Below are 14,589 nucleotides of genomic sequence, written 5' to 3'. Positions count from 1 at the left end.
TATTACACACAGCCCATGCAACTTATGAGACTTGTTAAACACATTTTTATTCCTGAACTAATTTAGGCTTGCCATAACAAAGGGGTTGAATGCTTATTGACTCTAGACATTTCAGCTTTTCATTTGTAAAAATGTTTGAAAACATAATTCCACCTTGACATTATGGGGTATTGTGTGTAGGTCAGTGGCGCAGCTCAATTTAGTCCAGTTTAAATTCAGGCTGTAACACAACAATATGGGGAAAAGTTGAGGGGTGTGAATACTTTTTTTGAAGGCACTGTACATCATCCAGAAGTGTTTGTTAGCTGTTCTCTCTTCTCCCTCTCGGTCTTCCTCTTTGTGTAGTTTGGCAGTCTGGACCAAAAGCTGGCTCTAGCAGAGAGGATCAGGGGTCATGTCCTGTCTCTGGCCCTGCAGATGTATGGCTGTAGAGTCATACAGAAGGCCCTGGAGTTCATCCCCTCAGACCAACAAGTTATAGTACGTATTGTACTGCCGTTTGTGTGTGCACATCGTCCATGTCTGTGCATGAGGAGCCTCCAAGCAAATAGCAACTATAGACTGTGTGCTTTGGTGTTCAGCTATCTCTAACCCTGTGTGTGTGTTGTGTTGCAGAGTGAGATGGTGCGGGAGCTGGATGGCCATGTATTGAAGTGTGTGAAGGATCAGAACGGCAACCACGTGGTGCAGAAGTGTATTGAGTGTGTTCAGCCCCACGCACTACACTTCATAATAGACGCCTTCAAGGGACAGGTGGGTGACGCGCACACACTCTCTCTCTCACACACACACACATCGCCTGCAGGGAACACGTGGGTCACCATGTTAATGGCAACAGCAGCCCAGCGGCAACCATCTTCCATCCACTGGCTAAAGGTAAAAAATTACCATAAAGAGTGTGTTTTTAAAGAGAATAATGTGCCTGTGCTTAGCTGACTGGGAGAGTGAGCTAATGCACTAGATATTGTGGTTTATCAGCTCACATAAAGATTGTCTGTATATTAGTCACATTGGATTGGGCTCTTGGATTTTTCAATTGTACCAATTTCCACATTCCTGCGTGTTTCCATTCCCACTCACGAGATAGTTGTGTGAATGTTAGTGATTGTTTGTCTAGTTAAGTAGGTCATTGAGAATTGGCTTTCTTCAGTCTTTCACTGGTGTGGGTGTGTGTGAACCATCAGTTATGTCAGGTGTGTTAAGGTCTAGGTGTGTGTGTGTGTGTCTCTCTCTGCAGGTGTTTGCCCTCTCCACCCACCCCTACGGCTGTAGAGTGATCCAGCGTATTCTAGAACACTGCCTTCCAGACCAGACCCTGCCCATTCTGGAGGAGCTGCACCAACACACTGAACAACTGGTGCAGGTAACACACGCACACCACCGGTTTCACCAGACATTTTGCTGCAAAATTGTTAAAATGTTTGTTTTGCATCTGCTGATGTCCAGATCAGGACATTGTCATCATACTGACATTCTGTATTGTGTTTTGTGTTTAAGGCTGGATATGGTTGAACAACTAGCTAAATTGTCAACTAGCTAAATGCCAAACTGTGTGTAAATCTCTCTCTTTGTCCAGGACCAGTATGGTAACTATGTGATCCAGCATGTATTAGAACACGGCAGAGCGGAGGACAAGAGTAAGATAGTAGCTGAGATCAGAGGAAACGTACTGGGGCTCAGCCAACACAAGTTTGCCAGGTACACACTCGCACATCAAGCAATCATATTGGTTTATCATTTTTTTTGTCATTGACCAAATTTCAGATCTGCTCAGCGCAAACTGCTTTAAGTTAGTTATAACAGTGGCCAAGTAGACTACTGTGGCTATTGGATCATAATATAGGCCTACCAGAGTGGCCTACCATCAAAAACAATGGAGAACGTGCATTCCATAACATTTTAACATGGAAATAACTGTTATATCATTCAGCCTACAGACAATGTGTGGTGTTCAATGTAGGCCTACGTTCCATGAGACTTGGAAAAAAAGCACACCGGGCTTGACGTGAACCTGTTTATCCACCTGTCCTTCAGACAAGGACGTGACTGAAAATGTTGTTTGACACAAGAAACCACTACAAAATAAAATGAATTCATATTCCCAACCATTATTACAGAAAATGTTACTCCAATGCGCTCTGCCTACAAGAAAATATCTTGTGCAATTTTGTTTCGGTATGTTGCGTTGAAAGTGGCTAATCTTGAGTTGATTCGATCACAATTCCCACATAGGTAGTGTTAACTCTTGAAACTACCGCTCCCGGATCCGGGAGAATTGTCATCAACTGACACTAATTAGCATAACGCAACGGACAAAAAATATTACTAGAAAATATTCATATTCATGAAATCACTAGTGAAACACAGCTTAGCCTTTTGTTAATCACCCTGTCATCTCAGATTTTGAAATTATGCTTTACAGCCAAAGCAAGATAAGCATTTGTGTAAGTTTATCGATAGCCTAGCATAGCATTATGTCCAGCTAGCAGTAGGTAACTTGGTCACGAAAATCAGAAAAGCAATCAAATTAAATAATTTACCTTTGATGAGCTTCGGATGTTTTCACTCACGAGACTCCCAGTTAGACAGCAAATGTTCATTTTGTTCCATAAAGATCATTTTTATAGCCGAAATACCTCCGTTTGTTCTTCACGTTTGGTTGAGAAATCCACCGGAAACTGCGGTCACGACAACGCCGAAAAATATTCCAAATTAGATCCATAATATCGTCAGAAACATGGCAAAGTTTTTTATAATCAATCTTCAAGGTGTTTTTCAAATATCTATTCAATAATATATCAACCGGGACAGTTGGCTTCTTAGTAGGAGTGAGAGAAACAATGGCCGCATTTGTCTATTACGCACAAATCACTCTGAGAGCCACCAGCTGACCACTGACGCAATGTTGTCCTTCACGCTCATTTTTCAAAATAAAAGCCTGAAACTATGTCTTGTGACACTAGACACATTAGGGAAGCCATAGAAAAAGGAATCTGGTTGATATCCCTTTCACTGCTCAATAGGGACGCATAGGAAATAAGAGTCACTTCCTGATTGGATTTTTTTCAGGCTTTCGCCTGCAATATCAGTTCTGTTATACTCACAGACAATATTTTTACAGTTTTGGAAACGTTAGTGTTTTCTATCCTAAGCTGTCAATTATATGCATATTCTAGCATCTTGTCCTGACAAAATAACCCGTTTACTTTGGGAACATTATTTTTCCAAAATTAAAAATAGTGCGCCCTAGTTTCAAGAGGTTAACTAAAAGGGAAAACTAGTTGAGTGAAGTTAAATCTCGTGCTTCTCTGTGCGTGTTGATGTTTATTCTGCGCGACAGTCCCAGGAGAGCTGCGTGCCCGTGCGTAGCTTAGAGGGAACATGGTTTATAAACCCGTTTTGTATCTGGTTGTCACAAAGTTACAGTTAACCTGGCCTAGAACGCAAAAGGTCGAGCAGAATCCGTGGCTAACCCAGCCTCTCTCTGCAGTAATGTGGTGGAGAAGTGTGTGAGCCATGCGTCCCGTGCAGAGCGGGCCGTGTTGATAGACGAGGTGTGTAGCCTGACGGAGGGGCCCCACAGCGCCTTGTACACCATGATGAAGGACCAGTACGCCAACTATGTGGTTCAGAAGATGATTGACGTGGCTGAACCAACACAGAGGAAGATCGTAATGCACAAGGTTGGGACCTGTGTGTGTCTGTGTGCGATTTATTTTGTATAGCGGTTTTTCATTAGTGTTATCTCAAAGCTCTAGAAATATATGTATCGATGGTTATGCAATTGTGTGTATACTTATTTCTCCCTCTCTCTCCCCATCAGATCCGGCCCCACATCTCCACTCTGAGGAAGTATACGTATGGCAAACACATCCTGGCTAAGCTGGAGAAATACTACATGAAGAATGGAGTGGACCTGGGCCCTCTCTGTGGCCCTCCCAATGGCATCATGTAAACTACAACCCTTACACCCTAACCCTTAAGGACAAGACGGACCAACATGTACGTCGGCCGTGTGCAGTAGATCACCTGCTGGGTGTTGGAGGAACGGTGGCCATTCAACATAAAGGCCGACCACCCTCTCTCTGTACACAGCTGACGTTGTATTGGAATGTCTTGTCTTCTGTACCATAACCCCTGGCCAATACCCTACATGAAGAACGGAGTGGCCCGCCTAGTGGCATCGTGTAAACTACTATCAATATATACCCCATTATTCCCGACACCCGTAACCCTATATATACACCCCCCCTCCTAATGAGATCATGTAAACTACTATCCTACCCCTCAATTACATCATGTAGAACCCTCTTTAAATACTCCAACCATCCCGCTCACTCTTATCCCCATGGTAGCCCATTGGGAGGGGCCTGTCTAAACAGGAAGCCTTGGTTAATTTAGCCCCTCCCCCAACCCAAGCATCCCACTCCATTCATTCATTCTCCCTTTTTTTTTTTTCCTTTATTCGTCTTTTAAATAAATTAGAATCATTTAACTTTGTTGCTACTGCTGCGGCGCACACACTGTCCCATCACAAGTATGGGATGGAACAAACGTATTTAATTTGTCTGACGGCGTCACCAACTCCGACAACACACACTGTACACAAACAGACACGCACACCACACACACATGCTACACACGCACGCCATGAGCTTACCAGCACACAGATCATTTAGCATGGGAGATTCGTTTCCGGTCTTGCTTCTATATATAGCGTGTATACTTGGTGTAGACCTTTGCATATATATATATATAAATATATATATAAAACTTTGTAGTTTTTCTGGTTTTTGATGTTGAATCTGTATCTATAATGTATCCTAGTAGTGAACACATTTCTGACTGTATAATTGTACATTTGTAAACCCTTGTAATGTAAAAGTGATTTACCACCCTTTTTGGTATCAGACGATATAAAAGAAAAAAAACTCACACAAAAAACTAAAATCTTAGAAAAACTATTGTGCATTTCAGTGTATATTCTCACCTCCTTGGTTGTGACATATAAGTTGTTGTATATTGTAAATTGTAATATCAAATTTTTGTTTTGAAAAGCCCTTTCTATACTGCGTAGTACTTGTACAAAGCCCCCCCCCCCACCACCACCATCTCGTTTGACCTTCCACTCACTGCTTCAATAGAATTCACTTCCCCAACGCCTGAACTACACCACCTCCCCAACCCCCAAACTACACTGCAAACGTGGCTTGTCCGTGTACTAAACATCCGTTACCCACAGTTGAAGCAAATCCACTGAAATTAACGAGACAAGTCTTTTTACACTTCAAGTCTATTTAAAACGCAGAGAGAGACCTGGCTGAAGTGTAAATGACTGATAAAGTGGTTTCCCCCTTCTGGTGTAGCAGTCCAAAAACATTACGCTTACGGAACACGCAAAGCGTTTGCGGTGTAGTTTGGGGATTGTTACCACCACCACAGGACACACTGTTAGTAGTAGTAATTTCTGCTTTAACATGAAGCTGTATTTGTTTTTTAGATCTTTTATAGGAATTCTGAGGGAAGGGGGTGAGGGGCCATGAGTTTAAAGGTAGACACCGTGATATGACATGGTACACAACGGAGCGACTTCCTGCTTGCAGACGTCCACAACAACCTATTTCAAATCTGCCAACACTACCTACTATTGGCTCATCTTGAGGCATGATATATGAAAGGTGTTGTTACTTAAGTCTCGAAGAAGGAAGTAGCTCTACGGTGTACTGTCATCGCTGAGTCTACCTCGAACCCCAATCTCCCCCCTCCTCTCTCAGGGGGGTAAAGTGAAACCATGGATTGTACAGAAAAGAGGAGAGTGGTGTGTTTGTTTTTTTGACCTATATTAGTCCTGTAAAAGTGATGTATCATATCATATGTCCATGTCCCCCGGGAAAAGACCGGGCGTCGCCTGTCTTGCCCTCTGTAACCATGATTACGGCTGTGGCAGACGGCAGCGACACGGTGTACATTTGGGGCAGCGAGCCTTGTGTATATGAATAGGAGCACCACCTGTAACCATAATGTGTATAGTTATAACAGAAACCTGTGTATGTTTATTGCCTGGGCAACTATTTTTTGTAACTCCTGTTGTAGATTGTCTCTAAACAATGATGTGAGTCTTTATTTTGAAACAAAACTGAACAAAAAAACACTCAAAATTTGAAGTGTCATTTCGAGTGGTTTTTGTTTGTCTGTGTCTGATTTGTGTTGGGTAGCACACAGAGCAGTGTTGAGATGGGATTTGATAATCCTCACCACACCTAAGAATGGAGTGAGGGAGATGCAAAGTATATCACTTGTCTTTTCTTACTTGAGCTGATATAACTGCTGCGAGGAAGGTTTTTATCCATGACTGATGTGGTTGTCACCTAGCTACATTTAGGATGATTATTTCAAATGATTGATTGGTTTCTATTTATTCCTTGATTGCTTTGATCATTTAAGAGTACACACATGGAGCCTTCTCTCTGCAGAGTGATAAAACAGTACTAGCCTATAAAATTAGTATAGTTGTATTGTCCTCCAAGAAAGGAAGAGGTTTTTTTATACAGCCACCAAATAAACTAACAATCCCAGAATTGATGAACTTTTGTCAGGGTAAGGGAATCAGGAAAGACATATTTGTATAATTATGGTGTTTTGTAATGCCTCCTTTTAAAAATATTATTTCATTGTAAATTGTGTGTAATTCAGCTTGATGCCATTTTGTACAGTTTTAAATATTTAAAAACCATTACATCAGAAGACACTCCTTTAGTCAACAGAAAGTCATTTTCTTCTCCTTGCCTTCAGCTGCAGAACTGTTCTCGAAAGAACAAAGGACAAGTGAGAAAATGGCAGGAGAGTGGTACTTCTCATGGGAACATGCACTCACATGCCCAATAGTAAAAGGCTAATTTCACCTCAGTATAATGGAATGGGAAAATAACCCAGGGTCATAGCAGTAGAGTAGCCTAGGCAACAACATAGAAACGCATCGAGATGGACTGACCTGGACTGGACTGAAGTACAGTTAAATGTTTCAAAACGTTTTTCCCCTGTGCCTCTAGCCTAGGCTACTGAACGCGACTTTACTTTTACTGTAGAATCAGCGGATATGTTGGTATGAAGGCCCTCTGACTCTGGTTGGCCTAATGGTACTTTCAAGACAACTGGGAACTCAGGGGGAAAAATTGTAAAATTATGACTTCAGTGATCTTCAGGTTGGAAAGTCTGAGTTTTAGAAAGAGGCAGGAGTTCCTGACTTGAATTCCGAGTTGGATGACTGTTCAAAAATATTTTTATCAGTCGGAGCTTGTTTTTTCCTAGTTCAAAGTAGTCTTGGAACACTCAGAAGTCAGAGATTTTCAAGTTCCCAGTTGTTTTGAACTCAGACACATCCCTGGTAATCTGGAGTTGCACCCATGCGCCCTGCAGTGTGGAATGTGCTCTACCTCGGCCCCTGTGTTTTTTCACTGGGAGGTGTGTGTTTGTATGCAGGGTTGGGTAGTAATGGATTACATGTAATGGGGATTAGGTATATAGTAGTCAGATTAGTTACATTCTTAAAAACATATTTTGGGTTACTTTATATGCTATCAAGAGGAACATTTGATGAAAAATTCTCAGCAATGCCATCATTTAGTGCACCATCAAGTCTCACAGGCTCTCGATTCTATTGTCTTGCTGATCGCTCATCAAAGGTGGATGGATTCTTTAAAGTCATTCAGTGTGCTTTATTAAGAAGTGTAGGCCTACTAAGTATGATTCAATAAATGTTTTAATCCATGCAAGAATGCATGATTCAAGATATTTTGATGTGCAACCTGAACCAGTAATTGTCATGAAGTTTGGGTTTTACAATTAGGCTATTGTTGCTATATATTACTGGCTAAATAGGGCTCCCGAGTATTCAGACATTCTCCCCCCCAATAGGATAATTTGCCTACATTATGTTTTGTGCTCTCAAATCACATTGTCAAATTTTCTGTCCACCAGTCCCACTCTGGGCGCACAGGGGGAAGAGAGCGAATGTGCAGCCTAGTCTCAGACTAGAAGTAACATAGTAAACGTAAATAAGGGACACTCAAAATAATAATGTTACCTTTAGTATACTTACATAAGACAGGTTATTTAAGGCAAAAATATATAACACAAATATCTACCAACCAAAAGATTGCGTGTTTGAATTTCATCACAGACTATTTGGAATTTGTAACATCATACAAATGTAAATGTATAACTTATACAAAATGGATGATGGACATCCACAAATGAATACATATCATACGAAACATAACATGCTAATTGGGGTACGCCGAATTTACGTTTACTATGTTACGTCTACCTCTGAGTTCAGGTTGCAGCGTACACAGTAGATCTAAATAGTCTACAAAGCAGCAAGCAAGGCAGGAGCTTTATGGAGAACAGACGACTGTGATTGACCAATGGAAAAGAGAAACATGCATATCCAATTTATCAGGTGCAGGAATGAAGAACGTCAAGGGAAAAAGGAATGTCGGCAACTCTGGTAGACTGCTCCTATGGTGATTTAATCAGACGCATAACAAAGACAGAAAGATCTAAATATCTTCGGATCAAAACGCTGTCTTTTTTGTGCGTCTGATTACATCATGGGAGCATAGCAGAGTTGCGGACATGAGTTTTTTCTTTGACCAGTGGGCCAGGTGTGAATGTTTTGAAGCCGTGTCTAGTCATTCAACCAGTTTGAATAGGCCACCGTGACAATATTTTGGAACCTTGTGTAGCCTGTATGCTCACACATTTAGAACATGTGAATTATAGGTTATGTTCTTACACTATTGGAAATAAGGTTACTAAATTAAATACATTATTTTAAACGCTGCAAATTTAAATTAGGCTATGTCGGGTCTAAAAGAAATCGGATTACATTACTCCTTTTGAATAATTCAAAAGATTACGTTACTAATTACTTTATTTCATGTAAACCTAACTGTAATCATTAAGGGAATCATTTTTTTAAGTAATCCGCCCAACCCTGTGTATGAATGCGTTTGTGTTTGAGAGAGGCGGGGAACAGCCAGTGGGTGCCTATTCGGGGCTGCAGGGGGCATCCTCGCCTCGCCCGCCAGAGGAGATCCCCCCCCCCTAACACACACACACCCCTTCTGCCAGACTCTCCCAGGCCGATCGGCGTCGCCATAATAAGGAACATCCTGCTTTCGACAGAGAGGGGGAGGATAGAGCGGAGGTCTGGCATCTCCCGGTAGTAGGCTATATCTACCAGGTCTTGAACACTACAGGGTCCAACAGAGGGGGACAAAATAATAGAAAGAAAAGGGCTTCCGTCGTAGGAAGAAGGAATCTCCACTCGTTTTATGCCTGGTACCATTACCGGAGAAGGACACACGCCGGTTTAGTGTTTTACCGATACGGATTAATAACACGCCAGACGGATGTTCGCGAGGAGGGGCGGTACACTCTGAAGTTAGAGACTACTGCCTACGGAGAGAAGCGCTTGTTCCCCCGTGAAGGTTCGCGCCCCCCAGCCACAGCATGAAGCTGCCGCCGTGTCTGATGACGATCCTCGCGGCGCTGCTCGCTCACTCCGCGCTGGTAAGGGTCTGCCGGGTCCTTTGTATTCTATTGTTCCATTTCTGCCGATGTATCATGTCGCAACGTGGTCCGGGATCTAGGGTTGCATAGCATAGGCCATAGGGTATTGATAAACTATATATTTGGTGTGTGTGCGTGCCTGCCTGTGTGTGTTGCTCGTGGATAATGAGGCAGCAGTGTGTATCTGCTACTCGGTGATCGGTAGTAAATATTGGACTCGACCCACATTTGGTCGCGAGCCGCCCGTGACTCCCGTGTCTGGCTCGCGGCCCCAGACTCTGCCCGGGTCTTTGTGTCTCAGAGACTGGGGTTAATTTTTTAGAAAGGCCTCGCGAATTAGACGCCAAAGAGCAGTTAACCGAATAAAGACCCGTAATAACCTCAATTAGAAGGGACCCACTAATTACACAGAACTCAGGAGTTGTGTGCGTAATTAGTGGGTCCGTTCTAATTTAGGTTATTACGGGTCTTTATTCGGTTAACTGCTCTGTGGCGTCTGATTCGCGAACTCACTTACACCCCGGTAATTAAGCTCGAGTCCGTAGGCCTACAGCGGCGAGGGGACATGGTGGGGTGTTCGATCTGCTGCCCGGTTGACCTCTTTATGTGCGTGCGTCTATTTCTGAGGCGGAGGTGAGAGCTAACGAGGCCTATCCGGAAAACGCAGGGGCTGCTCTGGTAACCGGAGGGTGTGTGTGTTGAAGAAGGGGTGGGCTGTAGGAAACGCGATGCGGTTCGCAAGGGATGGGAATGATGTCATCGGGAATCGCGAGGCGAACTGATTAGGAATGCGCACGTCTCCCGGAACCAACCAGTGCGTCACGCGCATACGCGCAATCAGCACCCCCTCACCAGCCGGTACCAATTTATCCTCCATACCGGGAGAAGTCGTTCGTTGTGCTCTTAGTATGATAACACAGTTCTTCAAATAGCCTACAGACCCTATACAGTCCATCTTGGATGCAAAAGTGCTATTGGCTTAAAATGGTAAAACACATAATGCCTCAAATATCCTCCAATTTAGTTTTTTATGTAACTTGACAAGTGAGTTAAGAACATTCTTATTTACAATGATGGCCTACCCAAACCCCGCCAAACCCTAACCCGGATTGTACACCGCCATATGGGACTCCCAATCACAGCCGGTTGTGATACAGCCTTGAATCGAACCAGGGTCTGTAGTGACACCTCTAGCACTGAGATGCAGTTCCTAAGACCACTTGGGAGCATTAAAAGGGGAGAGTCTGTACTTTTCCTCTTATTCACTATGTGATCTTGGATTCATTTTGCTGGAGTAGAGCTGAAACTACAAGTTTGACATCGCTGTCCAACAAGTCTTGGACGGCGCTGTATGTGATAACGTGTGAATCCCTTATATTTCCCCGGCTCTACAGTAGCCTATTTGATGGGAGTGTCTAGTTGGCCTGGTGCTCGGAGCTGAATGACCAGGCCGGTACCGCTGGCTGCCATAGCCTTATGCAGGCCGCACACATACGATTATCTGTGTCAGTCGGTGCTGTTGGCGGCCTACCTCCCTCTAATCTGACCCTGATGACACACACACGGTTGCAGGTGTGTTTCTCATGCTGGCACAGGCCACATCACACATACATCAGTGATCTCAGCTATGCGCAGGATAGGGCTCTCAACTGTGATTTCACAGTCTACACAAATGGAAGTATGGAGCTCCGTTTACGTGACGTTCCAAAACTTAATCCACACAAAAATACGTAGATCTGTAGGATCTGTTGCATAGACTGTGTAGAGTCCTCAACCCAAGAAAGCCCTGCCCTGGGGACAGTCACACACACACACACACACACTCTTCAAAGGCACACATCAAAGGCACACAACACAGATTGGCTTACTTGCCCAGATCTTTTGCTGCCTCCAGTGAATGACTGGCCATGTGTGTGTCCTGGTTCAATCCTTAGTGGATGGTCTGCATTGGTATTTATTTCCTGTGATATGAGGCCATGATGTAATTTCCTGCCGTGTAAATTTAGATGAAGCGTGATTTTCCCACAGACATCTGCTGCATCCCACAACGACCTTGTGTGTGTGTGTGTGTGTCTGCCTGTCTTTTCCTGTCAGGGTTTGTGTGCTAGCTCTTTTTGTGGTGTGTATGAAATGAGAGAGAGCTTTTATGTAGTGTATGTGTGTGTGTGTGTGTGTGTGAAAGAGTGGTGTTTTTGAGGATCATGTTTGGTTCGTGCAATGAATCATTTTCTTGTGCCTGAAATGGTAGACCAAGCCCCCAATAGAGACTAAAGGACGGCGGGAGGGAGAAAATAGTGTGAGAGAGAGGGGGGGATAGAGAGAGAATGTGGAATGTGAGAGGCAATTTGACACAGGAAGTGGGTCCTTCTCACTCCTTTAGAGGACAAACTCTACCACACACATCGATCTGTATAGAGGCACACATACACAGATGGGTATGGACACAGATAACAGCATGAACTCACATACAGTATATAGTGTGTAATAATACCTATACTACACTATGTAGCCTAGGATACTTTTTTCAGGGTTGTGGCCAGTTCCACTGCAGTAGTAGGAAATGAAACCGCTCTCAGCTCATATCCAGAGCTCTGTTATACCCTACAGTAGGTCTGTACGTGTGTAGGCTTACAGTAGGTCTGTGTTGGCCTGAAAGCTAAGATCACAGACGCTGAGATGCGATAGTCCCCCCCCATTGTGACATAGCTACACGGCTCTGAGGCCACCACCTGCGAGAGGCGCACAGCCCCAACACACACCTCCCCACAATTCCCAACCAACGCGTCTCTGGTACGTGTCCTCTGTTAATTTGAATGTGTTGACTGCTGGAGAAATTCCTTGAGCTGAGCTGAGAATTCAAAGTATGAATGAATGCCAAAGGTCCAATATTGTAGAACACTGCTGTGCACACGCGGACATGTTTGGTACTCTGATAGACCCTTAGGTATTGAGCCTGGCATGATAACAAGCAGTGTAGTGATGATGTCTCAACCCTACCCCCTACCCCTCTGCTCCCCTTACCTCTATTGTACTAGTGTTCAGTGATGGGACACAGCCGTGAAAAGGTGGAACCAGTGTTTCCCCTCGCTCTCCTGAGGGACAACCATACAGACAAGCAACATCTTTGTTCCAGCCCTGCACTGACCTGACACGCCTGAATCAAATAACCAAAGGTTTTGTTGAATCAGGTGTGCTAGTGCAGGGCTAAAACAAAAAGGTGGACTGTCTGGTGGTCCCCCAGGTCCAGAAGAAACACCTTTCATAATATGTCTCTACCCTCCAACATGCTTAGTAGAGGTATGACATCACCAGGGTACCCACACCTAGCCTGTCATCTTCAGATCTCTAAATACTGACAGGGAAGGGGATAGGGTGTGGGGATAGAAGTAGTTTTTTCCCCCCAGGGTTAGTGTTTTCACCTGAAATAGTGACTTATTGCACAAGAGGCAAAATTGCTCCATGTAGGGGCTGCAGTGTAATGTGTGTCTGGTGTCAGATAGGGAGATACCCATCTCTATCCATCTGCCACTGTCTACACACTATCTACTGTATAAGGTGTTCGTGTGTTGGTAGTGTTAATGCTTACAGATGGGCCTATGTAGCAGCTTGAGGTACAGTCAACTACCGTCTTTACTCTTTAGCTCACACACACACAGAACAAACCCTCAGTAATTGGGCAGTACTGCAGACATCCTCACACACTCGTATTCTCAAGAGAAGGTAGAGGGGGATGCACAGGAAGGAAAGAAAAAGGAGGGAGGGAGGGAGACATGAATAGAAGGAGAGAATCGACAATGAAGATGAATGGATGGAACGCAAAGTGAGATGTAGAGAGCTGTGAAGAGACCAATAGAGGGAGGGATGGTGAGAGAGAGGGATGGAGAGCGAGGGGGAGGGAGGCCAGTGTAGCTCATTTCCCAGGAGACACTGCTCTACCTGCTCTCCATGGCCGTCGCTATGACAACCACACTACTGCTACTGTCACAGCTTTATCTCTATCCCTCTTTATCTCTCTCTCCCTCAACCTCCCTCTCTATCCATATCCTTATCTTTATTTCTCTCCCCGAACCTCCCTCTCTATCCATATCCTTATCTTTATTTCTCTCCCCGAACCTCCCTCTCTATCCATATCCTTATCTTTGTATCTCTCCCTCAACCTCCCTCTCTATCCATATCCTTATCTTTGTATCTCTCCCCCAACCTCCCTCTCTATCCATATCCCTATCTTTGTATCTCTCCCTCAACCTCCCTCTTTATCCATATCACTATCTTTATTTCTCTTTCTCCCTCAACCTCCCTGTGTTTAGTGTGCGCGAGCATTTAACCTCCCTCTCTATCCATATCCCTATCTTTGTATCTCTCCCTCAACCTCCCTCTCTATCCATATCCCTATCTTTGTATCTCTCCCTCAACCTCCCTCTCTATCCATATCTCTATATTTGTATCTCTCCCTCAACATCCCTCTTTATCCATATCCCTATCTTTGTATCTCTCCCTCAACCTCCCTCTCTATCCATATCCCTATATTTGTATCTCTCCCTCAACCTCCCTCTCTATCCATATCCCTATCTTTGTATCTCTCCCTCAACCTCCCTCTCTATCCATATCCCTATATTTGTATCTCAACCTCCCTCTATCCATATCCCTATATTTGTATCTCTCCCTCAACCTCCCTCTCTATCCATATCCCTATCTTTGTATCTCTCCCTCAACCTCCCTCTCTATCCATATCCCTATCTTTGTATCTCTCCCTCAACCTCCCTCTTTATCCATATCCCTATATTTGTATCTCTCCCTCAACTTCCCTCTCTATCCATATCCCTATCTTTGTATCTCTCCCTCAACCTCCCTCTCTATCCATATCCCTATCTTTGTATCTCTCCCTCAACCTCCCTCTCTATCCATATCTCTATATTTGTATCTCTCCCTCAACATCCCTCTTTATCCATATCCCTATCTTTGTATCTCTCCCTCAACCTCCCTCTCTATCCATATCCCTATCTTTGTATCTCT

General features: G+C 43.9%; 2 protein-coding genes across 6 annotated transcripts in view; both read left to right on the top strand.

The window, feature by feature from the left end:
- pum1 (pumilio RNA-binding family member 1) overlaps positions 1 to 6,164 on the top strand; it is a 31,726-nt gene extending 25,562 nt beyond the window's left edge. For all 4 annotated transcript variants that reach the window (XM_029658589.2, XM_029658587.2, XM_029658588.2 and 1 more), the window contains exons 19-24: positions 346 to 480; positions 616 to 753; positions 1,238 to 1,363; positions 1,577 to 1,698; positions 3,491 to 3,683; positions 3,824 to 6,164. In XM_029658589.2, the coding sequence (XP_029514449.1) occupies positions 346 to 480; positions 616 to 753; positions 1,238 to 1,363; positions 1,577 to 1,698; positions 3,491 to 3,683; positions 3,824 to 3,955 (846 nt within the window). In that variant the 3' untranslated portion in view covers positions 3,956 to 6,164. The remainder of the gene's footprint in view (positions 1 to 345; positions 481 to 615; positions 754 to 1,237; positions 1,364 to 1,576; positions 1,699 to 3,490; positions 3,684 to 3,823) is intronic.
- Positions 6,165 to 9,157: 2,993 nt separating this feature from the next.
- sdc3 (syndecan 3) overlaps positions 9,158 to 14,589 on the top strand; it is a 34,435-nt gene continuing 29,003 nt past the window's right edge. The window contains exon 1 of one of the 2 annotated variants that reach the window (XM_065017838.1): positions 9,158 to 9,576. In XM_065017838.1, the coding sequence (XP_064873910.1) occupies positions 9,517 to 9,576 (60 nt within the window). In that variant the 5' untranslated portion in view covers positions 9,158 to 9,516. The remainder of the gene's footprint in view (positions 9,577 to 14,589) is intronic. The other variant, XM_029658585.2, reaches the window with a different exon arrangement.

This window comes from Oncorhynchus nerka, linkage group LG4, assembly GCF_034236695.1.
Source record: "Oncorhynchus nerka isolate Pitt River linkage group LG4, Oner_Uvic_2.0, whole genome shotgun sequence".
NCBI lineage: Eukaryota > Metazoa > Chordata > Actinopteri > Salmoniformes > Salmonidae > Oncorhynchus > Oncorhynchus nerka.
Note: the sequence above shows the minus strand (reverse complement) of the source record. Positions and strands in the feature narration are given on the sequence as shown.